Source organism: Neolamprologus multifasciatus, chromosome 19, assembly GCF_963576455.1.
Source record: "Neolamprologus multifasciatus chromosome 19, fNeoMul1.2, whole genome shotgun sequence".
Classification (NCBI taxonomy): Eukaryota; Metazoa; Chordata; class Actinopteri; order Cichliformes; family Cichlidae; genus Neolamprologus; species Neolamprologus multifasciatus.
This window is the reverse complement of record NC_140457.1, coordinates 25,897,618-25,922,578: the sequence shown is the minus strand read 5'-3', so window position 1 is coordinate 25,922,578 and position 24,961 is coordinate 25,897,618. Positions and strand designations below refer to the sequence as shown.

At 39.5% G+C, this 24,961-nt stretch overlaps 1 protein-coding gene across 4 annotated transcripts in view; it reads right to left on the bottom strand.

Moving 5' to 3' along the window:
- npas3 (neuronal PAS domain protein 3) overlaps positions 1 to 24,961 on the bottom strand; it is a 404,340-nt gene that overhangs the window by 224,713 nt on the left and 154,666 nt on the right. For all 4 annotated transcript variants that reach the window (XM_085143173.1, XM_085143174.1, XM_085143175.1 and 1 more), the window contains one exon: positions 19,131 to 19,375. In XM_085143173.1, coding sequence (XP_084999299.1) covers positions 19,131 to 19,375 — 245 coding nt within the window. The remainder of the gene's footprint in view (positions 1 to 19,130; positions 19,376 to 24,961) is intronic.

Below are 24,961 nucleotides of genomic sequence, written 5' to 3'. Positions count from 1 at the left end.
GAATGCACATTCATGGCTCTATCTGGTGTTATGATAAAGCCCAATGTTAAAGGTACTCTCACTTAATGTAAATGGGCTCCAAAGCCCGGCAAAGCAGGGAAAAATTCTTAGTAAACTGAAAAGAGAGGATATTGATGTGGCATTTCTACAAGAGACTCATTTGGTGGGCCTTGAGCACGAGAAACTTAAGAGACAAGGTTTCAAGCATGCTTATTACTCTTCAAATGGTTTAAGACATACGAGAGGGGTGGTTATTTTAATATCAGGGAGGGTTATTTTTTAACATTTTACTACAATTAGGGATAGAGAAGGCAGATTTATCCTGGTTCAGGGCAAATTGGATGGGGAATTGATCACGTTCTATAATGTTTATATTCCTCCAGGTTCCACATTTGATTTCTATAGGCAAGTATTCAAGGAAGTAGCGACAGAGGCACAGGGACTACTTGTCTGTGGAGGAGGCCTTAATATTACATTAAAACCACATCTGGACGCATCGGGGATGAGAATATCTCAATCACAAAAACTAACTAGAAAACTGAACCTTCTGATAGAGGAGATGGGATTGGTGGATACTTGGAGGCATCTTAACTATACTTACTATTCATCTCCACATGCAACCTATTCCTCACTTTTGGTACTGATATGAACAGAATACATGAGTGCCATATCGGGTCATTGGACGTTTCTGACCACTGCCCTCTATATTTATCTTTAAATCCTACTCAAAGGAGAAAAATAACCAACTGGAAATGAAATTCTAGTATACTGAATGAACGGACATGTGAACAGTTGACAAAAGACATTGCTGAATACCTGGAATTCAATGATAAAGATGAGTTACCCCCACCGATTTTGTGGGATGCGTGCAAAGCAGTGATGAGAGGAAAAGTTATTGCTATAACTTCTAATATTAAAAAATCCAAAGTTGCAAGTTTCCAGAAGCTGCAGTTGGAACTATTACAATTAAGAGGCCACACACAAAAATACTATTGATACTAAGACAAAATTACAAAGAAGAGAAATCTAATTGATGAGCTATACACCCAAGACGTCCAAACGAAATTAATATTGACCAAACAAATATATTATGAGGGGGGAGCTAAATATATGAAACAATTGGCATATAGATTAAGGAAACAACAAGCAGACAGAACAGTGGTTCTTAACCTGGGTTCGATCGAACCCTAGGGGTTCGGTGAGTCGGTCTGAGGGGTTTGGCAGAACACGGCACGGCTCATTTTGTGCACCAGTAAAAAACATATCTATGTCTTGAATTTGAAAAAAATCACATTTTATTTTTCACTAGAGAGGGGTTCAGTGAATGTGCATATGAAACTGGTGGGGTTCAGTACCTCCAACAAGGTTAAGAACCACTGAGACAGAACAATACAGGATAAGGGATCCAGAAACCAAAATGGAAATGCAGGGTATAGAGGAAATTAAGGATTGCTTTAAGAGATACTATGAAAAATTATATTTACAACCACCCACAAACAATGACTTGACATGTTACACCTCCCTAAACTTACAGTAGAAGAAAACAAATCGTTAGGTACAGATGGTTTTACTGTGGAGTGGTACAAGAAATTAAAGGAACCTTTGACACCGGTCTTACTTAAAACATTTAATTAAAGGGAGAAGCACACTCCTCATGGAAACAAGCCATAATTTCTATTATACCCAAAGATGGTAAAGACAAACTAGAATGTTCCAATTACAGGCCAATAAGTGTATTAAATGTAGATTACAAATTGTTTACGTCAATCATAGCACGGAGACTTGAAGGGATCATCCCAAGGATAATAAACCTAGATCAAACTGGATTTGTTAGGTTGCGCCAAACCCATGATAGTGTTAAGAGAACTCTGCAAATTATTAGACATATTAATTTAAATAAAATACCAGCTATATTATTGAGTTTAGATGCTGAAAAAGCTTTTGACTCTGTGAGATGGGAATTTCTATTCCGAGTAATGCTTAAATTTGGGTTTAATGGGTCCATCATTACAATATTGAGGGCTTTGTATAATAGTCCAACTGCAAAAATAAAGATCAACGGTGAACTTTCAGATGCTTTTAAGCTTGAAAGGTCCACAAGACAAGGATGCTCACTGAGTCCACTCTGATTTGCCATTTTTATATAGCCGTTGGCTCAAAGGATTAGGCAGAATGATAAAATAAAAGGGATTAATATTGCTGGTTTACTTATCAAAACCTACTGAATCATTTATGGAGCTTATGTCAGTGATAAAGGAGTATGGGTCCTACTCGGGATATAAACTGAATATACAAAAACACAAGTTCTTAGTAGCTTTTATAGCCCCCCCAAATTTGCTCAGCAAATACAAACTAGGCTGGGACAAAAAAATTATCAAATATTTGGGCATTAACTTATCAATGGATATAACCAGTTTGGAAGAAATCAACTTCCAAACTTTTCTATAGAAAACCCTGATAGATACTTTGTAGAATGGGATAGGATCCTCTCTAGATTTATATGGACGGGTAAAAAGCCAAGAGTTAAATTTAAAACACTTCAGCTTCCCAAGGATAAAGGAGGACTAGGCCTCCCTTGCCTACATGACTATTATAGGGCAACTCAAATAAGAAATCTGGTGGGCTGGTGTAAACCTGGATACTGTTCAAGATGGAAGGAAGTGGAACTTTCCTTGGGAGGTAGCTTCCCTGTCGGGGCACTGATAGGAGATCCGTCAGAGTTACGACTCCTGGGAGACCCGGGCAACCCTTGGATAGTAAGCTCAATAAAGACATGGAAAAGAGTACTTAAAAAGTATAAATTAAACCAGAGGGCCGGATTCCTTAGGTGGTTTGCATATGACCCAGAATTTTTGCCTAGTAAGACTGACATTTAAAACATGGGCTAATAAAGGTCTCACCACATACAGTACCTTGTTGAAAGATGGAAAAGTGATGAGTTTCCAGGACCTTAAGAATAAGTTTGGGTTGCAAACTCAAGATTTTTTTTTAGATATTTGCAACTGAGGGACTTCCTGAATAAAAAGCTAAAACATCCCCAGTTATCAACTGGGAATGAAGAAATTATTTATATATTCGAGAATGCATATAGAGATGCGCCCTACATAAAAAAAATTTTCCAAATTATATTGTTCACTTACTAATCTAAGGGGTCATGATACAAGATATGTTAAAGCAAGATGGGAAACAGAGGGTAATCTATCCCTAACAGGAGAGGAATGGGATGGGATCTGTAGGCAGCAGTGGTCGGTAACAAGCTCCCCCTCGTGGAGGGAATTCAGTTGGAAGAATGTAATTCGTTATTTTAATACCCCGGCTAAAAAATCCAATTATTTTCATAACTAGGGATGGGTATCGTTTAGGTTTTATCCGATACCGGTGCCAAACCGGTACTTTTGAAACGGTGCCGGTGCTTAAACGGTGCTCAAACCGGTGCTTAAAGAATGGAGAACACAAAATTGGTCCAACAAAATCTGTTTTTTTGTAAAAAGATAACCTTTTAGAAGACCTTTTAAAAGATTAGCCTTTTCTGCAGCTATGGGGCATATATGGTATCACTCTTGGCTGGAAGCAGTGCTTAAACAATGGAAAAAACACAAACTTTGTCCAAAAACCTCTCATGTTGAGAGGTTTCCCTGTTTTTTCCCACTGTTTCCCACTTCTTTGGTCATTTTAGCCTTTTTGGCCAGGGTGAAGGGAGTATCTGCCATCAAACAAGAAGATAGCCGCATGTAGCTATGATGATGTTTGCTAGTTCACCTTACATGCATTAAATTACACACGAACAACATTAAGCTACTCACGCAGAGAAGAACGGCTGCTGCTGCCATCATCATCCGTCATCATTTCTGCTACACTGGCAGGGCTAGGGGCCAGGACTGTACTCTTCAGGTTCTTGGGGGATGTTGCAAACTCCGGGTCCGATAACAGGCAACCGGTGCCATCATGGCACCGGATACCGGTACCCATCCCTACTCATAACACAACATGCTGGAGGCAGTGTGGACATGCAGCAGCTAATCATTTTCACATTTTTTGGGAATGTCCTGGTGTGGTTCCATTTTTGAAGGAAATACATAAGGTCCTGGAAACAATCTTCCAAAAGAAAATACAATTTCATTTTGCAGTATTGTACCTAGGTAACTTAGAGAGTCTTAATCGATGTAAACCGGATAAGTATTTGTTCAGTGTGCTGTTGGCTTAAATGGTAAATGGCCTGTATTTGTATAGCGCTTTACTAGTCCCTAAGGACCCCAAAGCGCTTCACACAACCAGTCATCCACCCATTGACACACACATTCACACACACTGGTGATGGCAGCTACATTGTAGCCACAGCCACCCTGGGGCGCACTGACAGAGGCGAGGCTGGCGGACACTAGCGCCACTGGGCCCTCTGACCACCACCAGTAGGCAACGGGCGAAGTGTCTTGACCAAGGACACAACGACCAAGACTGTCGGAGCCGGGGCTCGAACCGGCAACCTTCCAATTACAAGGCAAACTCCCAACTCTTGAGCCACAATCGCGGATTGAGGATACTCCTACTATAAATACTCCTACTATAAATGAGTGGATTGATGTGATATATGCTATTTTTGTTATGGAAAGAATAACTTATAGGCTAAAGTTGCAGGTGGACTCATTTGACGATTACTGGTTGAAATGGTTGAAATATGTACAAAATGGGAGGCCCGATTTTCTATAACCTCATTGTATTGGTTTGTTTTGGGGGGTTTTTGGTTTTGTTTTGGGGGTTTTTTTTGTCCGTTTGTCTTTTTTGTTGTTGTTTAGTTCCCCCCCACTGTGATTAAGTTGTATTGTTGTATAAATAAGAAAACCAATAAAACCTAAATTAAAAAAATAAAAAATAAACAACACACTGAGATATGTTGAAGTGCATATACATACCTGCAGTGTGCTGCTGTTGTGGGTTTAGTACCCCCGAAAAAATAAAAGCTCAGTTCGTAGAATGTGGAATGTTATTTACTGAGAAAATGTATCATTTAAAATGAAAACAAAAGGTCTTCTAAATTTAATGGCAGGAAAACGTCTCTGGGAACTTACTGATACAGGATTCTAGGAGATGAGTAGTCCTCGGTCTTTGTCAAATGCTTCATCAAGTGTTTTCAGCTGTTGAAAGGTCTGGACTGCAAGCAGGCCAGTTCAGTACCTTGACAGTTCTCGTATGAAGTCATGATGTTTTTATATTAGTTGCAGTATGAAGTTTAGAATTGTCATTGCTAATAAGTCAGATGGTGCCTCTTGTCTTCAGTCCAGAGGACGCAAATAGAGTTTCAGCATCTGATTCATCTGACCACTTTGCCTCATCCATTTAAATGAGCCCAGAGAAGATCGTGCCATTTCTGAACCCCATTCTCACGTGCCTTCGTCTTTACATGATAGAGCTTTGATCTGCATTGTGGATGGCGGATGGCTTACTGTTTTCACAGAAAATTATTTCTGGAAGGGTTCTTGAGCTCATGCAGTGATTTCCATGACAGAATCATGCATGTTTTTTATGCTGGGCTCCCTGAGGACTAGAAGATCATGGACATCTATTATTGGATTGTTTTGGGGGGAGGGGCTTCCTCCAAATTCTTGGATTGTTTTCATATTATTTACTGTGCATGATGAAATATTCAAAGTCTTTGAAATTTTACATTGAGGAACATTTTTCTGAGATTGTTCCACCTTTTGTAAACATAGTTTGTTTCTGAGATGCTCTTTTCTTCTTTTTTTTTTACACAGTCATGTTACGGACCTGTAGCAAATCAACCTAATTAGTTTAAAACATTCCTCCAGCTGTTTCCTGTTAGTACCACCAGCTGTTTGATGCTTGCCCCAACTTTTTTCTTATTTTAAACATTTATAAATGCCTTCTAAAATTAATCTTAAGACAATTTAATATTAAGATCTTGCGACAACAGCAGATGACATGTGTCAAGTGATCTCACAACACTCATTACTCATTACTATCTGAACTTAGATCAAGAACTGAGATTACCCAGTTCAGGTTGGGGGGGAAAACAAATGTGGTCTTCCTTAGTGCCTTATTTCAAACAATAATAATACATTAGTCAGTAATACGATAATATGGACTGGAAGTTTTAGGGGTAATTAAAAATGTAAAAAACACTTTATCTGTATATATATATTTTTTTTAATTTAAAGCTCATAGTTTATTTAATTATTGACAGGCTCATATTCCCCTCTGTGCCACCCATTTAAAAAGTCCTTGCTTGGGTGATCCCTAAAACACAGCCCCAGCATTTTCTTATCACCAAACACATGGTTAAAATAAAAACAAGAATATCTTTTGCACATCAAACTGGATTGTAATGACTATTCATTGGTGCGTAACCCCTAAATACCAAGAGAATTTGATAGGTAAAACCCCGCAACCCTGCCTACTCCCTCAACTCCCATCCAGTCCAATCGTGTATATTGGCAATCGGTGCTGCAGCTTTTAAAAAGCTTCTTATTCCCCAGTTTATTTTGACATTTTGATGCACGATCAGCTGTGGGAGGAAAGGAAAAAAAATAATTAAAAAATAAAAAACACCCTTTGAGACAAACCGAGGCCGCTTAACTAATTAGGAACATATATCACCGCTGGCTCCGACAGGCCAATTACACCTGATTGGAAATACTTTACTTTGTTTAACACATGCTTTTCATGTCGGTTTTAATTCAGTGTCAAAGCTTGCCTTTCTAAATATTAGAGTGGATGATTGACTGCTGAGGGCCTTACAGTGTGCAGTACATAAGCCAATAATGTCCCATTTGTCTGGTATGGAGGGAAAGCGGGATAAACAGATTAGAAAGGACATTAGATGTATAACTGGGTTAGTAAGGACATCAGCTCTAATGGGTAAATGTCCTTCACAAGAGTATCACTATGATTAATACAAAGTGATACCAATGACTGTGGGACTTCTGGGAAACAAAATCTTCGGCATGATGGGAAAAAAGGTCAAACTAGCAAAACATACTAGCAACGACAACATAAATGTGACACATTCCAAAGGTTTTCAGGCTCTTTCAGCTTTTCCAGGTTTTGTTATGTTTTAAAGGATTACATTTGTTTCTCTCAGCTGTCATCAGTGGCCCTTGAAATGCTTTCACAGACTAACTAGAGTCAACAAATGACTAATAAAATGTATTTAAAAAACATAAGGACAGGCGCAAACCTGGCTGAGTAAGAGCTCACATTGAAAACATCATATATCTAAAATGACTGTATAAGGGGCAAAGGTCTGTGGAAGACCATACGATGTTCTTCATTTGCACTGAGCGTTTCTCAGTGCCTGTAAAGAGAACAGCTAAGAGCGCCTTCTTTCTCAAAAGGAATACATTTGGAAATCTTGTCACCAAATCCAACCAAATAAATAAGGACAATGGAGCGAGGTTAAACAGTGCTTTCAATTGGCTCTCTAAATCAGATCCCGAGTTCCTTTGAGGGACTATTAATCAAAGTGGCCAAGTGCCGAGCTAACCATTAATCCAAGTGGTTGAGTTTTAAAAAGATTGGACTACAAAACCATTTATTATATTTGTCTCTAAACATATCCATTTCATCTATGAAATTAGGAATTTTACATTGGGAGTTTATAACGAGGGACTCCCTTCCAAAGCCAATAGTTGCTGGTTAGCATAATGAAACATTACCATGATGGTCTCTTCTAGAACAACACTGTTCCCATCAAGGGGCAAATGTCTCATTGAATCACCTTGAGAAGACTGTTGTTGTGACTTGCCACTATATAAATACAATATAATTAAATTGAATTGACTGGTTGAATAAGTCAGAAAATAATGCGTGCTATGGCCTTTGCAATCACCAGACCTCAAACGAGTTGTTGAATTTGGACTAACATGTTAGACAGTGCTTTGCACTGTACAACTAGACTTGATGAGGCAACCGGAAACCAACCGAAACCTGGACGACCAACCATCTGTGAGCTTCCTGTGTGGACAGGGCTTCGGAGAAACAAAGCCAAGTTGCAGAGGAACCAGTTCAGGTAGTCCCAACAACTTAAAGGTGTTTCTGCATCTGAAAGAATGCTAGAACTTCTCTGCTGAGAAACTACACTATAGTGTAGTGTAAACTACACTCAGGTGGAGAAGAAGAAGTTTAGGAGAGTTATAACAGGAATGCTTACTTGACCGTGGTGTATGCATCTTTCTGTGTATGCAAATAAGTATAATCCCTGCTTTACATTCACTTGTTTTATTTCCATTTTTTTTAGCCTTCTATCTGTGAAAGATATTTCCCTGTAAATTCTTTTAGTTTAGTCAGTCACACCACTTTGGTTTCAACACTTATTCAGAGACTCTGCTTGTTCACGCTGGACTGATCAAAGTAGGATCTAATACAAACTTAAACCAACAGTCGACATTTCTGCAATCACTCCAGAGAAAAATCAGGCGTCAGAGCTCAGCTATGTAGAAATCTGTGCAGACACTCGGCGAGACAAAAACACGTCTTTCATATGCAAACCCGCAGAGAGCGACACAGCCTGATTCAATAAGTGAATGTCTCTTAGTTTCTCTGTGAGCATCTCTGTGTTGTACTTAATTGCTATGTCTTTCACGGGGTAAACAGAAACAAGCAGCTATATTTTCTGTCATTACACCACATTGTTGGACAAGAACACTTCCCGGAGCCATTTTGTGTTTGCCAACAAAAAATAAAGAGAAAAAGATAGGTGTTTGAATAATTGTTTCCATGGTGATTTTTTTTCTTCAGTGTGCAAGTGTGTGACAGCAGGCAGGACGAGAAGAATTAAGAAAAAAAAGAAAAGATGAACAAAATGCCCAGCAGCCACGTCGGCGGCCGAAAGCAATTTCCTCATCTAAATTTAGTTATGCAAAGCCTATGGGCATCATCAACATTTGGTAATTAGTTTTATAATTACTGCTGTTTCCCTCTCCCTCTGTCATTCCATTTTTCTTTACACTGTGACTCGGGAATCAAAACATCTCACACTCGCAGCTGGCCAAATTACCCTCTGTTTATTAAGTGCGAGCATGCAAGGGGAGTGGTTTTAGCCAGCGGATGGAGCGGCGTGTCGGCTGCAGAGCCAAACGGGGCTAAGCTGGGGGCCGGTAGGAGCGCCACAGGTTTTTGCAGTGAGAGAACCAAAGCTGCGTTTGACAAGTTTATTATGCTGAGAAGTAGGAGCTGCCTCGCTTCTTCTTTTTTATGTTTAAGATGAGATCCGAGGGTAAAAAGCTGCAATGATTACAACTAGATAGGGGGTATTTTGGCGAAAGACATAACAATTATCACCCAGTGTGTGCATGATGTAATGCAAATAGCGGAGGCCCTGTGTTTTATATGGTTTCAATCACACATGCTGCGCTTTAGTTTAGAAGACGAGTTGTGTTGTCTTATTTCAGATATCAGTGGGACGTTGAGCCTGCTGTTAAATTATGTCTAACCTGAATGCAACAGCTGGAAGGATATTCGAGTTGTTAGTTTACAGAAAGAAACAATGAGCTGTTAGAGCAAGTCTAATCTGTCAAAACAAATCCAGATAATATGCATCTTAAAATGCATACTCTGAAAACTTCAAGTGAAAAACGTTTCAGATGACTATATTTGATCTTAGATAACTTTGAAGTTACAAAAACACAACGTTTCTTTTAAATTGGCACCAGTCACATCCATATTTTAAACATACTTCCATGAGGAGCAGCTTTAAATTGTATTTTGTCTCTGAAAGATCTTGCAATGACATTCATTAAAAAGAGCTTGCCTAAAGAACTTTGCCATTTCTAATAGATAGCAAAAAATATTAAGCTCATGATGAAAAATTTTGTCCACATGCAAAAGCAACAATGTGGTCCAGACAATGTCTAGACAACTCAAAGTTAATGACATTCACCAGCTTCAATCAACCACGGGTCAAATAACCACTGGCAGCAGAAAGTTGGGAGGACCCTGAAATAAACTTTTCTCAGCTTTGGAGTGAGCAATTGAAATGACTGCTAATAAGACTGAAGGATACTTAACTTAAGTGAAGGATATTTAACCATCTGCAACAAAGCAATGTGATATGTGAATTGCTTCCTGTGTGGGTGGGGGCGGGGACCTTTGACAATTCATCAAGTCATGTATAATGTAAAATACTATAGACAACTATGAAAGCTATAAATATTCAAAATTTAACTGGAAAGTCCTTTCCTTTTTGGCGTTGAGCTGCTTTACCTTTGAATGAATACAGTATTGACACCAGGCACTTACTAAAACATCCCAGCCATACAGCAGGCAGTGGACGCCTGTTGGAAACCTTTTAGTGTTTGGGGAACAACTTATCTCTGTACCTTTTTTTTTATTTCTCTCCATCTCTCGGTTTGAAACGAGCTTCATCGCTGACTCACTGTCGGATTGCAGTGTGCAGGCTGGGTTGGGCAGGTGGGAGGGGTTTGATGTGAGTGCTGTGTTTATCCGGGTGTCGGGGTCACTGTGTTCCCTCAGTATAATGGAGGAAGCCATTAGCCCAGCCAGCAGGCCGCATCATAAAAACGTCAGCTGGTACAAAGAGACGAGATGGATCATAACGAGACGAGACTCCTGCTGCTCTCCCTCTCTGTCTCTCTGCCTCTCTCTCTCAGCCTCACTGATAGCCTCTGTCTCTCTAATTGACTATCTCGTTTATTTTTCTCTCTTTCTCCCCCGTCTTGTCGTTATCCCTCTCATTTTTCTACTCAGGCGCTTTCTTCTGATGCGCCTCTTTTCCCCCCGTGTCTCTCTTTCGCTCTCTCTCTCTCACTCAGCGCTTAGAGTCTCTCTAAGCAGGAGGTTGATTTTGTATAAAGCGGCAGTCTGGCTGTATGTAATGCTAAGTGGATAGGAACACACACTCACATAAATACACACTAAACAATGCAGACAATACTTCACAACATGACTTGATATAGAATCGTCTCAATCAGATTTAGGCTACAACATTTTTTTTTTGTGGGCTTACACAAATCTCCGTAGAGGGAAGGAATAAATTTACATGTACTGATATTAACAGAGTTAAATCCTGGACAGTAATACACTGAAAAATAAAGCTGTAGAAATCAGAAAAAAATAACTTTCTACTCTAACTACCACAGAGATGAAGGCTGCCATGTTTGTGGCACTTGTGTGTTTGGGTAGTAGGTTAATAAGACTAAACAACCTCTGTCCTGCGCTGCTCAGTGGATTCCACAAAGGAGATGAAATGGTAAAACGCAACGCGTTCTCATTCCAAAATGTAACATACAGATGCCATGGGACAAATTTTCAGTACGTTACACTTTTGGCCACCCAACCCATCTGTATGTTATGCGTTCAGAAACATGAGAACACTTTGGAATGAATCTACACCTGTAAATTTATTTTACTTTCTCATCTTGAATTGCATTGGAAAACACATCTGATATGGTTATGGTTAGGGCTGGAAAACATGGTTGGAGCATGTGTTACCTCTGGGAGCGTCATTCTATTGCAGTGGTTCCCAAACTTTTTTTGCTGGGCCCCCCTTTGTTTTACAAGAAAAATGTTCGTGCCCTTCGCGTGCACGCACGCACACATTGTCCAACCACACACACCCATATTTTGCTCCATTGCGGTTTATTTCACACCTCAAACATTTAGTAAACAATTAAGCAAATACAAGTAATCTGCAATAAATTACAGGTAGTAATAAAATAAACTACTAACTAATTTACGCTACGTCCGCACCTACACGGGTATTTTTCAAAACGCAGCTGTTTCGTCCACACGTAAACGAAGTTTCGAATCACCGAGAACTGAGATTTTTTTAAAACTCCTTTTTTGCGTTTACGTGTGGACGCTGTGCGCCACGTTATTGTTTACAGGAGATGAATTGCAGAATGGCAGATAGAGACAAAATACTGTCAATCTGACTATCTGCAGTTTTTACACGCTTACATATACACACGCAGTTAATGATTTGAACCGGGGGAACAAATCGTGGCAGGATCAGCCTGATATTATTTGTATCCCGCTGTAACTTTACTGTATAAAGTATAGTATAGTATGTATATCTCCAAAATGTCAGGAGTAGTTAGTCATTACAACAAGTGTTTGTGAACTAAAAATCAAGAATGTGGGATACTGTTTGTCCGTGATTTGAACAGCCCAGCGCTGCTCCCGACGCAGGGAAAACCAATTTTGCAGGGGAGACCTACCCTGGCACTTGTGCAGGTGAAACCAAAGGGAAGATTTGCTTCACCATATTTTCTAATCTTTGGCTTAGAATGAAGTTGGTTTGGAAACATATTCAGCTAAGCTTCAGCTCCTGCTTTGCGTTTCTGTAGGCGTCAGTGCTAGCAGTGTCCAAGCGTTTTGTTATTTTCCCCCTTTTCATTGGATTCCATCCACAATCCGGAGCGTATCATACGGACGCGGAAGGTTACATTTTGCGTTACTATGAGACGCCTTGGGACGTGACGAATCGTTGGTATGTTACACGTTGTGAATGAGGACGCTCTCCAACATGGCTGGCTTGGTTTTGGAGCACTTTTTGAGAGTGAAGTTATTAGTTAATGCTACCAAACCTAGTTAGCAAGCAAAATCTATAAAGGCATAAAGGCCCAAAGAAAGTCTCCCTGACTATTGTTGAATAGGTTTACCAATGGATCTATCAGCTATATGCTAACATTTCAAAGTTCTTAGCCACTAGTTTCTTTCAAACCAATAATCTGCTAAATGTGTTTTTCACTATTAAAACAGGCCTTATAGTACTATAGGGTCCCTAAAAAGGTTACAAAGTTTGTTACTAATGTGATAATGGTATCTGATGTGATTTGACACATTTTATGTTCCAGAACTTTCTTTTTTTTACATATGCACAGTCTACTGTAAGTGTATTTTTTTAAAACACCATCCATCCATCCATCCGCTTCCACTTATCCTTTTCAGGGTCACGGGGGGCGCTGGAGCCTATCCCAGCTGTCATTGGGAGAGAGGCAAGGTACACCATGGACAGGGCTGTTTTTAAAAACACAACTTTGAAAATACACAATTTTTCCACATTAGAAACTGCAGTAAAAGATCCTGAGCTCGCATTCACCCACACACACACCTCACATTCCTCATGAGTCTCGTGAGCTCATGCACTGAGCCATAACTAGGTATGTGGATCTTATAAAAAATGCCATAATTTATTTTTTAATAACAGAGAGAGAGGATATTTATACAGAATGTAAAGCAGCACAGATATGAACAAGGTGTGTTTACAAGGAGTAGGGTGGAGTTCGTATTTATGCAGGTACCTGTGTGTTTTCTTAATATCCTTATATGTGTATTTCTCTGAATATTGTCAGAAAAAAGTATGTGCAAAACTTGTGTGTGTGTGTTTGGATTAGTGCGTATATTGTTTGTTTGTGAGTGGAGTACAGTGAGTGTGTGTGTCTTGATTTTTAGACTGGCTCATGAAGTGTGGCATTTTGGTGTCTGCTGCTCTCTGCATGCATAATGAATAGCCAGGTGTCGAAGGGGGTCACACACACAGGCACACACAGACGCACGCACAAACACCAGACTGTCAGACAGAAACAGAGACCCTCAAAGCTTTTCATACACACCACCGGACACACATACTGTACCTGCATATGCAACCACAAACACCACCATAAATTCACACATAAACACAACGACCGACATTCACCTACGCACTTAAATAGTGAGTGCTCAATCGTTTTTACACACACGCACACACACAAAATGGGCTGGGTGTCAGGATGCTCCAAAGGTCACGGTTGTTTGTGTGGAGTCCTGTAGCAGATGTGGAGACTCTTACTGACAGGAAGTCAAAACCTCCCACACTAAACTGTAGAAGAGCAACTGATGGGTCAATTACTGCAAAGGTCAATGGGGGAGGAGGGGAAGGTGTACAGGGGCATGAAGTGCAAGGGTGGAGGAGGATAAGGAAGGAGTGGAAGAAAGGCGATTACAGGAAGTGGATGAGAGGATGGAGGAAATGGAGAATGGGAAAAAGGAAATAGAAAAAAGTCAACGGAGGTTAAGAAAGTAAAGAGTTTGGAGTGGGAAAGGAGAATCAACTGAGGAGGAGAAAGCAAAAGAGGAATTAATATGAGCATGAACCAAGATAAAGGAAAAGATGAAGAGGAAAAGGTAAGGAAACAGGAAGGTGGTGTGAGGGGAAAAGGGGAAAGGATAGGAAGTAGAGGGGAAGAAAGGGAAGGACACAACATGAGGTGAGAATGAACAAAACAAGAAAGACAACAAACACGGCAAATGGAAAAGAAGTTAGAAGAAAAACAGAATTTAACTGAAAAGAGGAGAAATATAAGTTGGGGAAAGGAAATGAGAGGAGAAAGGATAAAAACATGAATGCATAATGCAAGTACACAGTTCAAAATCATGTGATCAGAAATCATATCGAATTTTCCTTCTTCCTTTTGAAAAGAAATATTAAAAAGGAAGAAACAGAGATGTGTACAGGATGGGGGGGGAAGAGAAAAAGAAAGAAAGAAGAAAAAGTGCTAAAGTGAAAGAAATTAGAGAAAAAAGAGAGAGGAAGACAGAGAAAAACTAAAACCAAGGAGGGAAAAACAACAAATGAGGATATTGTCAGATGGAAAAACAGAAAGAGTATGGAGTCATAAGTAGGAATACTACACACACAGAGAGACTCACACATACACAGAATGATCTTCATTACCTGAACCAATGCAGAGCAGCTACACAGAGGCCAAAATCAATAATTCTCTGCTGTTCCAAACACTGCGAAACACACAAATACACAGACACGCACGCACACACATAGGCTGCAACACACAAAACAATTACAAAGTAAAAAGTCACATAGGCATGGATGCACATACACACTCGCACACAGTCTTCTAGAGAAGGATATTCATTCATTAGTGTCAGTCAATAGGAGAGAGAGTAAAGACAACCTAAACACGCACATACAACCTTGCAGAGAGAGAAGCATATCATGTACTGTATATGTTGTACACAAGAGCGACAGTCTGATTGAATTGCTGTGTGTGCGTATGGACATAAAAGCCTCACTTTGCTCTTCTATTTAAGCAAAGTCTGTTTTGTGTTTTTGACCTTCACACCGAGGATTTGTTGACCTTGTCTTCATGTTTTATTTCTAGGACATCCACATTGTCAGGTTTGATTTTATCTGTGTAATAATGAGACTGTGAGCAGTTTTCTCAGTTGGTTGGATAATTGTGTCCCTTATAACGGCCAGTGTGGCCAGTCAGAATTAATATAAACGAACAAAAGCAGTCAACAAATCTATTTTGGACAGGGTTTCCTGAAAGTATCACGCAGAGGCAATCACAAAGTTCTGAAAATAAATGAATAAATAACAAGAAGTCAAACGGAGGATTAAAGGTTGTTCATATAATATTTGTACCTCCACACACGTGTTAAATATGATTTGGTATGATGCTGTCTTTTGCAGGGCTGTGTTACAGGAAATATACAACACACAGCCCTGAGAGCTCCAAAACAACCCAGCACACACTCACACACATGCACACATTTATCTGGTGTATACGTTTTGGTTCTGTTCATTAAAATGCATGCGCCTCTTCAAAGCGCTGCCGACAATGATGCCATCTGCTGTTGTGCGGAGAGGGCATGTGTGAGCGCACACATTAGACGTGCCCATGTGTAGAAACACCCATACATACACCTTACCTTTATTCGCTCACACTCAACTACAGTCTCGCCCTGCGTGTACTCTTGTTCTCAGGTAAATGTGGTTGTACTGTAGTTCTTACAGCGCACACAAACACGGTGTAACGCACTGTCGCCCCTAGAAATTTCAGACAATTTGCTTTCATCTTTGGGTCATTCCTACAAGCCCAAATGTCCCCTTTAAAAGCAAACGCTCCTCTTCTCCTTTAAGTGCGTCGCACAAAGGGGCCATTTCAAAGGCAAATTCCACTTAGATTCACAAGTGCTGTGTACACTCTGGTACTCCAGGCAGAAATTCATCAAAGCTTAATGTTCCCTTCACAGAAAAATCACTTAGCGCTGAAGCTAGCCGTGTGTGAGTGAGTGTGTGTGTGTGTGTGACAGAGAGAGAGAGACCGTGGTGCGTTTCTGCAGCTTTTGCAAGTTGTTTGATAGCAGTTTAAAGAGCCACACAGTCACTGCAATGCTGCTAGCTGTAAGCCTGATACGCCTATGTTTGCGTGTTCACTTTCATTTGAATAAAAATGTTCGTTTGGAGACACAAAGATGAGCTTTTGTGGAAACTAAATTGGGCAGTAAAGCTGTTGCTATGGCTCCGCTTGCACTGGCAGCTTTTTGGGTGAAACGAGGTAATCTGGGTCAAAAGTCAATCAATCGAAAAAACTGTTATTATGCAAAAACTTCAAAATTATTTTTTATCTTTGAATGACAATGTCCAAGAGTAATAAAAAATGTAGCGAGGATCAGAGAGACAAGAAAAAGACTTAAAAAGGCTTTGTGCTGAAATTAGCACAGGGGAAAAAAGAAGAGGAAGAAACTGGTGGAACAATATTGAAAGCTTTATATTTTTTTTCTCCATATGAGAACAAACTTAATGCGAGTTTTCATTACCAAAAAAGTAATTTGTGAATAACTTCACTGGGATTGTCAGAGAGATGTAAAATATACCTTTATCAAAGGTATCAAAGGTATCTTTGATAAAGGGCCAGCTAGGTGTTTGTAGCTTTATCTATTCAGAAAGAATCTTTCTCACTTTTAATTTAAAAGTTTTAACAAAACTGAAATATTTTTTGATGGAATCCATAAAAAGTTGAAACTCATCTATGAGTGCTTAATTCAGGGGTTTCCAACTCCAGGTCTCAAGGGCCGGTGTCCTGCAGGTTTTTGATCCAACACAGCTAACACAGATTTAAACGGCTAAATTAGTTCTCCAGTTGCCCGATAATAAACTAATCATTTGATTCAGATGTGTTGACCCAGGGTGATATCTAAAAACTGCAGGACAGCGGCCCTTGAGGCCTGGAGTTGGACACTCCTGGTTTAAATCATTTAAAGCTGGAATTATTGACTGTAAGCTAAAAAGAATGGATGTAATAACCATGTAATAACCCACCAGTTTACAAAGTTATATTTTTGATGTTTTGAAGTGAGCATTTCTTAAATACAAGCTAGGCCCTCCCAAAGGTATACTGTGCTTTATCCTCCCTTTTGACTTTAACGAAGAACCTAAATGTACAAAATAATCATTGTTTTGCATCCAGTATAACTTTAAACCATCAACTGAGGCAACAAACACATCAGAAAAGCGTTTAGTGAAAGCACGGGTCAAGAGAGCTGACTATACAACTGGACTTTCCCTGCTGACCACTAGATATAATACACAAGGGTAAGAAAAGCACTTTTGCCACAGTCAGTGAAAAGTAACAAGTGCCAAAATCATAACAAATTAAGTAAAAAGAAAAAAAAAGTTTATATCAAACAGTTCTTTAACACACAAAGTTAAACTTAACGTCTTTCGCATCCAGCAGTCAGGTCTACTCTTATCCGCAATATTTACATTTTACACAGGCGCTGCTTCATTCAGCTAAGTAGGCAGTGTTTCGGTTTTGCCGACACAGTGGGTCAAATGTCTAGAATGAAACAAGGATTTATTCTGTCCAGACCCATATGGGAAAGATATATATAAATCTTATAAAGTTTGTATCTGTCTTGTGTGAAACTTGTATGAAAAGCATACAAGAGTAAAAACAGATATAAGATCCCTTGAAAAATTATATAATGAAACTTGTATGTTTTGGATACTTACTAAAACAATATATGAAAGTAATGAGAAAGTGGCCACTTTCATGAGTAAATCAAATAAGTTTTTACTATTTCTTTTCCATATGGGGAGTTGGGCTGTACCATTCTACCACTCTATGGTGGTTTTTAGGACAGTATAACACAGTTATATATATATGTTTATATTTATAGTTTATTTATTTATATAGCACATTTAATTACAACAGGGTCCCAGGATTCCCTAATGAAGTGGCAAACCACCTCTAGATTATGTCAAGCCAGTGCAATCCGGACTTGCATTCTCCTGAGGATTAATTTTATTTCCACTTATGTCACCACTTTGTATTTAGCTTACGCATCATTTGCAGCTAACTGAACTCAAGTTACATCTGTTTGCCAAATTCACAGTAAAGCTGTTCTCACACAGGTTCTGATTTTCTTGCCAGACAACTGTTTCGGTACAACACGGTGAATCAAGCCAGTTTCAAACCCTTTTCTGTTCACTAAATCAGCTATAATCACATATTAAACGTCCATTTCGACAGAAAATCTGAAGTCGTGAGTTGCTAAAGCTACACTAGTCATTTGCAGTCAACAGTTCTTAAGTACGCAACCAATGTTGCTTCATCTGTGAAAAACAAAGTTGGAAGAAAGAAAAAAAGCATAATCAAACCTATTCAGGTATGCATGAATGGTGAAAAAACCGGAACCACAGGCTTATTCTTAGTGAGAGAGAAAAAATCCTTATCCAGGTTTAGTAGACTTTAGCATAAGTTGAACTTTTCAGACACAGGAACCACATCCCTTTTTTTAATATGTAACCTATGGCTGCAATGCAGCAGACGTGTACTAAGGTTGACCTTTTACAAAATGCATCTAATCTGTTGTTTAGGTATGGAGAGAGAGGAATCAATTAGTAATGTTTTCCATTAGTAGGAACCAGCTGCCCAGAGGGTAAATACGTTTTTACTCGTGAGGCTGACTATGGATGTAGTGGTAACCTGTAATTTTATTGCCTTGCATATATTTGTATGTCTGAGCTTAATTATGATTTGATGTGACCAAGTGTTCAACTGGAAAGTTCTTCTCAGGCTTTGATCCATCAGAAACAAATAATCAGTGAGTCAGTTAGCAGCAGCTCAGTGGTCTGAGATGTTGAGTCTCTGCAGGTGTGGCTTATAAGATACCATGATTCAAATAATCAACTAGCAAAAGAAAAATAATTCTACTTGTGCTAGGACACCAACTACACTACAAAGAACATTTTTAATTTGAGTTTTTATATTTCAGATGTTTTATTCCTTAAACAAGCTTTTCTTGGTTCTTAATGATTTCTTTTTTTTTAAATACACAGAACCACATGTTTCCGATGTGTATTCTACCTTTGACCGAGGTGTTGGGCGGAGGTCCCTCAATTCGCAGGTTCCACGGTGGGTCTCCCTGGTTGGCGAAATCCCTCATCTTCAGATAGCTGATGGTGAGCCGGATGATGGAGGCCTTGTCCAGCTGGCTGGTGATGGCACCTGGCAGTGGCAGCATCTTGGCCAGTTCATAAAACTCAAAGTTCTCTTTTCCCCGACGTGACCTTGCCGCGTCCCGTGACTTCTCCTTCCTCAGAGCCTGCAGCCTGTAAGGAGTAAAAAAAAAAGTTAAAAGAAATCTAATCACATGAAAGGGTTGTGCAGAACGTGATTTTCAGTAATCATCGGTGATGGGAATAATGGTGTTACAAGTAACGGCGTTACTAACGGCGTTACTTTTTTCAGTAACGAGTAATCTAACTAATTACTATTCCTATCGTTACAACGCTGTTACAGTTACTAACAAGAAAACGCGGTCCGCTACTATTTTTCAACAAACAGACGGTTGAAGCTGTGTTCAGCTTATCGCATTTTATATCAGTTGCATGGAAGTAGCTGTAAGTAATCTGGACGCTACAGCTTTAAGCAGCGGCGCGCGCTCCCGCGGACGGTAATCACCAACACTGTCTAGCACAACACCTGGAGCTAAGGGGGCAAAACAATCGCATGAGTGCTGCTGTTTGACTGAGGAAGAATGAAGTAGTCGTGGTAAGCGAATCACATGACCACTTAAAGACAAAGCAACAAGGTGATATATACCAGTTTTAAATTGTGTTGATAGGCCACGTAAAACCAGAGCACTCGCTGCTTATGACCAAAAAAACCCCAAACAAAAAAAAAAAACGGGAAATTTTAGGAGTGACGTTTGTGATGTTTAGCGTGTCTGGAGTGTGTAGTTAATGTGTTGTCTTGTGTAGTTAGTGTGTAGTGTTGTGGATAGTTTTGTGTTGTGTGTCAGAACAATGAGGCGACTGCTGTCTCCAGGTAGAAACAGGAGTGATACACCTGCTGCTGTCAGACCTGCAGGTATCAGGCTGTGATGTTCTCCTTTATAGTGGACAGAAATAATTTTTTTGGAGTGGCACAAATAATTTGTGTGGCGTCTTATTGAATAAAGAACAGCTGATTGTTCTGTAAATAGTTTGAAATGGTTATTTAAAAAATCAAGGTAAAAGGTAAATTGATGCAAATAACTTTGTTGTTTGCAAAACTTGTGCATAGGATTTTAAAATTGACAACTTATATTTGCATTTAAAGTTATGAAATATGATTCAATAAACATGTTTGTGGTTGTTACAGTAAAAAATATAACCTTTTCTACTCTGATTTTATGTTTTTTGTCTGATTTTAGATCAATTGTGTTAATACAGTCTGTCAAAATGAAAAAATAACTGTAAATTCAGACACGTGAGGTTGTGCTGAAAAGAATGAAACCAAACAAGGCAAAGTAAATAGTTTTTAAAGGTGAAATGTGGAGGAAACATCAAAAGTAGTTAAAAATGGCCAATTATACCCTGGACCCCAGGGTATAATTATTGTGTTACTTTTAAAGTAACGCAATAGTTACTTTTCAAGTAAATAATTACTTTTAGAATATTGTAACTAAGTTACTAACTCAGTTACTTTTTTGAAGAAGTAACTAGTAACTATAATTAATTATAGTTGCCCAACACTGGTAATCATGTGTTACTGGAATAAAAAGCTTAATAAACATTCATAAGAGAAAAATGATAAATTATGCCCATAGATACAGTATGGTAACAAATATGATGTGGTTTTAAAATGGTCTTCAAATAATGCTTTTACAGATCCAGGAGCACTCGAAGACACACACGTGTCTACCACGGCCAGTTTCACCAACACTGCTTTAAACCTTATTTTTTTATCTTGAAGAAAAGGATGACACATTTTAATTTCAAGTCACTTATATTATATTTCTATTGCACAAAATCGCAACAACAGTCACCTCAAGAGACTTTATACTGTAAGGTAAACACTATATAATCATAGAGACAACCCCAACAATCTGACAACCCTGCATGAGCAAGCACTTGGTGACAGTGAGAAGGAAAAACTCCCTTTTAACAGGAAGAAACCTCCAGGAGAACCAGGTTCAGGGGTAGGAAGTAGGACTGGGCGATATATCGAGTTTTTTCAAAAATATCAATATATTTTTATACGAGATATAAGATGTGACAATATCGTTTATATCGATATAGTATATATTACGTTATAATTATACTTGTGGAGCTGCAAGTTTGGCTCTCTTTCGTCCACTTTTGTTTCTTTGCAACGTTACTCGGCCTCACCTCTCCTTCACTGAACACAACTCCCCCTCCCCCATCGCTTCACCTGCAGGCAACGACAAGATGGACACGGCAAATCACCGTAAACGAGTTACCGCGGATCGCCCCGTGCGTGGGGCTGGACGGCGTCAACATGTTAGCGAGCTAACCGCGCTAACGACATACAGCCCCTGTGAGCTGCACGGCCTAAAATCCTTTCATTTTCTCAAAAATCGACAGTGCGCCTTATGTATGAATTCTGGTTGTGCTGACTGACCGCGAACTGATTTTATGTGGTACACAGCGCTCAGCAATCTGTCAAAAAATGTTTTAGTACGACTTTGCAGCTGCACTGCTTGATGGATTCTCAGAGCATTACGGCTACCGTAGTCTGGAGCCTCGCGGAGTGATACGTACTGTGCTTCAACGTAATATTACCGTCTTGTGTGTATATGGACCACAAATAGCACCTGTAAGAGACGTGGTTACAAAGAGGATGTCAAACTCCAGGCTGTCGGTCACGCAGTAGAACGTTTGGGAACAGAGCAGCTGTGAAATCTGTCTTTGTTATTATGCTCAGCGTCTGTTAGTTTACATTTTGACTGCACAGTTGTGAGCTTTTTGTTATGCACAAAAACAACATTGTTTTCTTTTATTTATTTATTGGAGCATTATTATTAAATAAATGCTGATAATTTATTTTTGAGTAATTTCTTCATGTACATCTACGCTGTATGTTAATAAAAGTGCCTGTGTGACATCTGGGACACAGCTTTGACTAAGAACTCTCTTTTTGTTCTTACTTTATGGCTTTAAAAAATATATTGAGATATATATCGTATATCGCCATCCAGCTAAAAAACATCGAGATATGAATTTGGGATCATATCACCCAGCCCTAGTAGGAAGCCATCTGCCGAGGGGTGAGGGAAGGGAAACAGGACACAAAAAACCTCTTTACACCTCTTCACCAATACAAGAGTAATGTTGCACAGAAGCTTACAAATTCACGACCATCACAAAAGAATATTATCAATTACTATCATTATTCTTGCTTGTTACACCCCTTAGGTTGCTTCCTTTGCTACATGACTGTGTGAAATCATGCAGTAGTGAGCTCAGAGTAACCAAAACAAATTACAGCACACTCTGTGCTCTCTGATTAAAGATTTTTTTTAAAAAATGCACAATTTGCTAAAATAGAGGAAAATTGGTGTCCTGTGTTAAAATTTTTTGTAGACCCATTTATCAACCCCAGTCTCCTCCCTACATTATTATAATTACTACAGCCACCAAAGGGGTTATCTTTTAGAAGTCACTTCACAATAAAACAACTGTTCATAATAACCAGTTTAAAGTCACTTCTTGGGGGCTGTCTCTTGTCAGTTATATATTACCCATTTTTAAGTCTCTTAGCTCTTAAACTCATGACTTGTTGATTTCTTATTTTCTTTTAATTCCTATTTCCATATCAGGTAAGCTACTTGTGATTTATGCGACACACACACCGTTTTTGCTCACGATCACGTTTTTATTTATAATAACAATGCGCCGTGACAGCTCGTCCCGGTCCTCCCGCTCGACTCTGCCGCCGCTACATAGACACACAGACGGAAAACAGTCATGACACAATCGCCACGACCTGTGGCTCACCTGCCTCCCGGTACCACCCCCCTGAGCTCTCCGCTCCACCCCTCCCCTGCAGCTACGCCAGGGACCACACCTCCGCCACACTACTGTAGCGCAGTGCCCTTACTCCAAAGTTAGACTTCTACAGAAGATTGTCTCTGGCCCCTCTCTCCAGATCAAACAGATTCTGGCCTGTGCCAAAGACAGCTGTTCTTATATGGTGACTGTCTGGTATAGCGACTGACACAGTAGCACCACAGCAGACATTTTGTCGGTCTTAATGGTTGTAGATCTGGTTTGTAGGTTCAGTGGTGTTTGCCTTTTGATATGGTAAATGGAAATAAACTAAGATTCCACACTAATTAGCATTTGCACATTCTTCTGACATTAAACTGTCACGTCTTCTTCAGTGAACGAAAGAAGGAAACTACACCAACAAAGATCACCCTCTTTGCTGATCCCATTTCCTCCCTCTTTCTCTACTTTTCTTCATATTAAAACTACACTTTAAAGCACCTTGCAATCTGTCTCTCTGTTTATTCCATAACTTTCTTTTCATTACTTTTCCTCTATCACTTTCCACCCTATTACTTTATATCAAAGAATGACTCTGTTTATTCTCTCCCTTTCCCCCTCTCTCTCACCCTTCAACAACAACAGTGACGACCATACTTTCCTGCAGCCTCTCATCATCATCGGACGCCGTTATGAATTAACTCGGCAATAAATCAGCTGCTAAAAACCTCTGTGGGCTTCCTGCCGGCAACACACACATACGCACACGCACGAAGACAGGAAGACAGGTGATTAATTTTTGCTGGAGCTAAAAAAAAAAAAAGTGTGAGAGAAAAAGTGTGTGTGTGCGGGGGGCAGGGGGGGTAAAGAGAAGAAGAGGAATGAGATGGAGGGATAGCGGACAAACACTTTAGAGGAGGAGGAGTTGTTTAGGGCTAGAGATGAAAAATGGATGTCATCTGGCAGAGAGTATAATTTTCATACTGTTTGTCATTTATTTATCAGGGGGAACAAATAGTAAATGGAAAGAAGAGGTTGACAAAATACAGTACTTTTTCAACGTATGTAATCACTCCCTTTCTAAAAAGTTGCATTTTATTGATTTTTTTGACTTTTAGTATTATTTTTTAACATTGTAACACATTCTATTTATAGCATTTGAGGTACAGCACAGCACTTTGTGTTGTTGTGGATGTATGCATCCTAACTTACAGCATAAAATACATCATGAATGCTGTCAATTCAAACAGGAGCAAGCTGATGGCCTCATAAAAGAGCCAGTCCCATCAGCTGATGCCTCAGGTGATAGATTTCTACACTTCAAACAAGCAAATGTCACACAGAGAGCAGTATTTAACTTGCCTTGGCCTGCCCACAGCTGCAAGCTGCTTTGCAACACACCTTCACCCGAACTCATTCTTTCATGGTTATGTATGACTTCATCAATTCCATTTTTATCTTTAATGCTTATTCGGTTCCATGCATGCTCTCCTGACCATCATCGTGACTATACAGAACCATAAAAGTAAGAAAGGAGAGGCTGAGAAAAAACATTACCGTGTATATACAGTACTATAGCCTTTGATATAAGTCAGCTTTTGATGTATCACAGTTGCTGAAAACCAGTGCTACAGGCACGTTGTCACCATTTGCAACTCCAGCTATTAGTCAGCAGAGAAAAAGAGAAAAAAGGAAAATCCACTAAATGTTTTTGTGAGAGAAAAAAAACACTACATTTACTATATTTACGCACACAAATCTGTCCACTGTGTGTATGAAAGCACTGACGGCTGCTGGGAAAGCGAGGTGCAGCCAGGCAGACGGAATTTATTTGTTCCGCAAACTTTGAAAGCATTATGTTGACGGACGACAAATATGTCTTCATGTCTGTCTGCTGTTTGCAGCTGTGCCTGTGTAGAATAT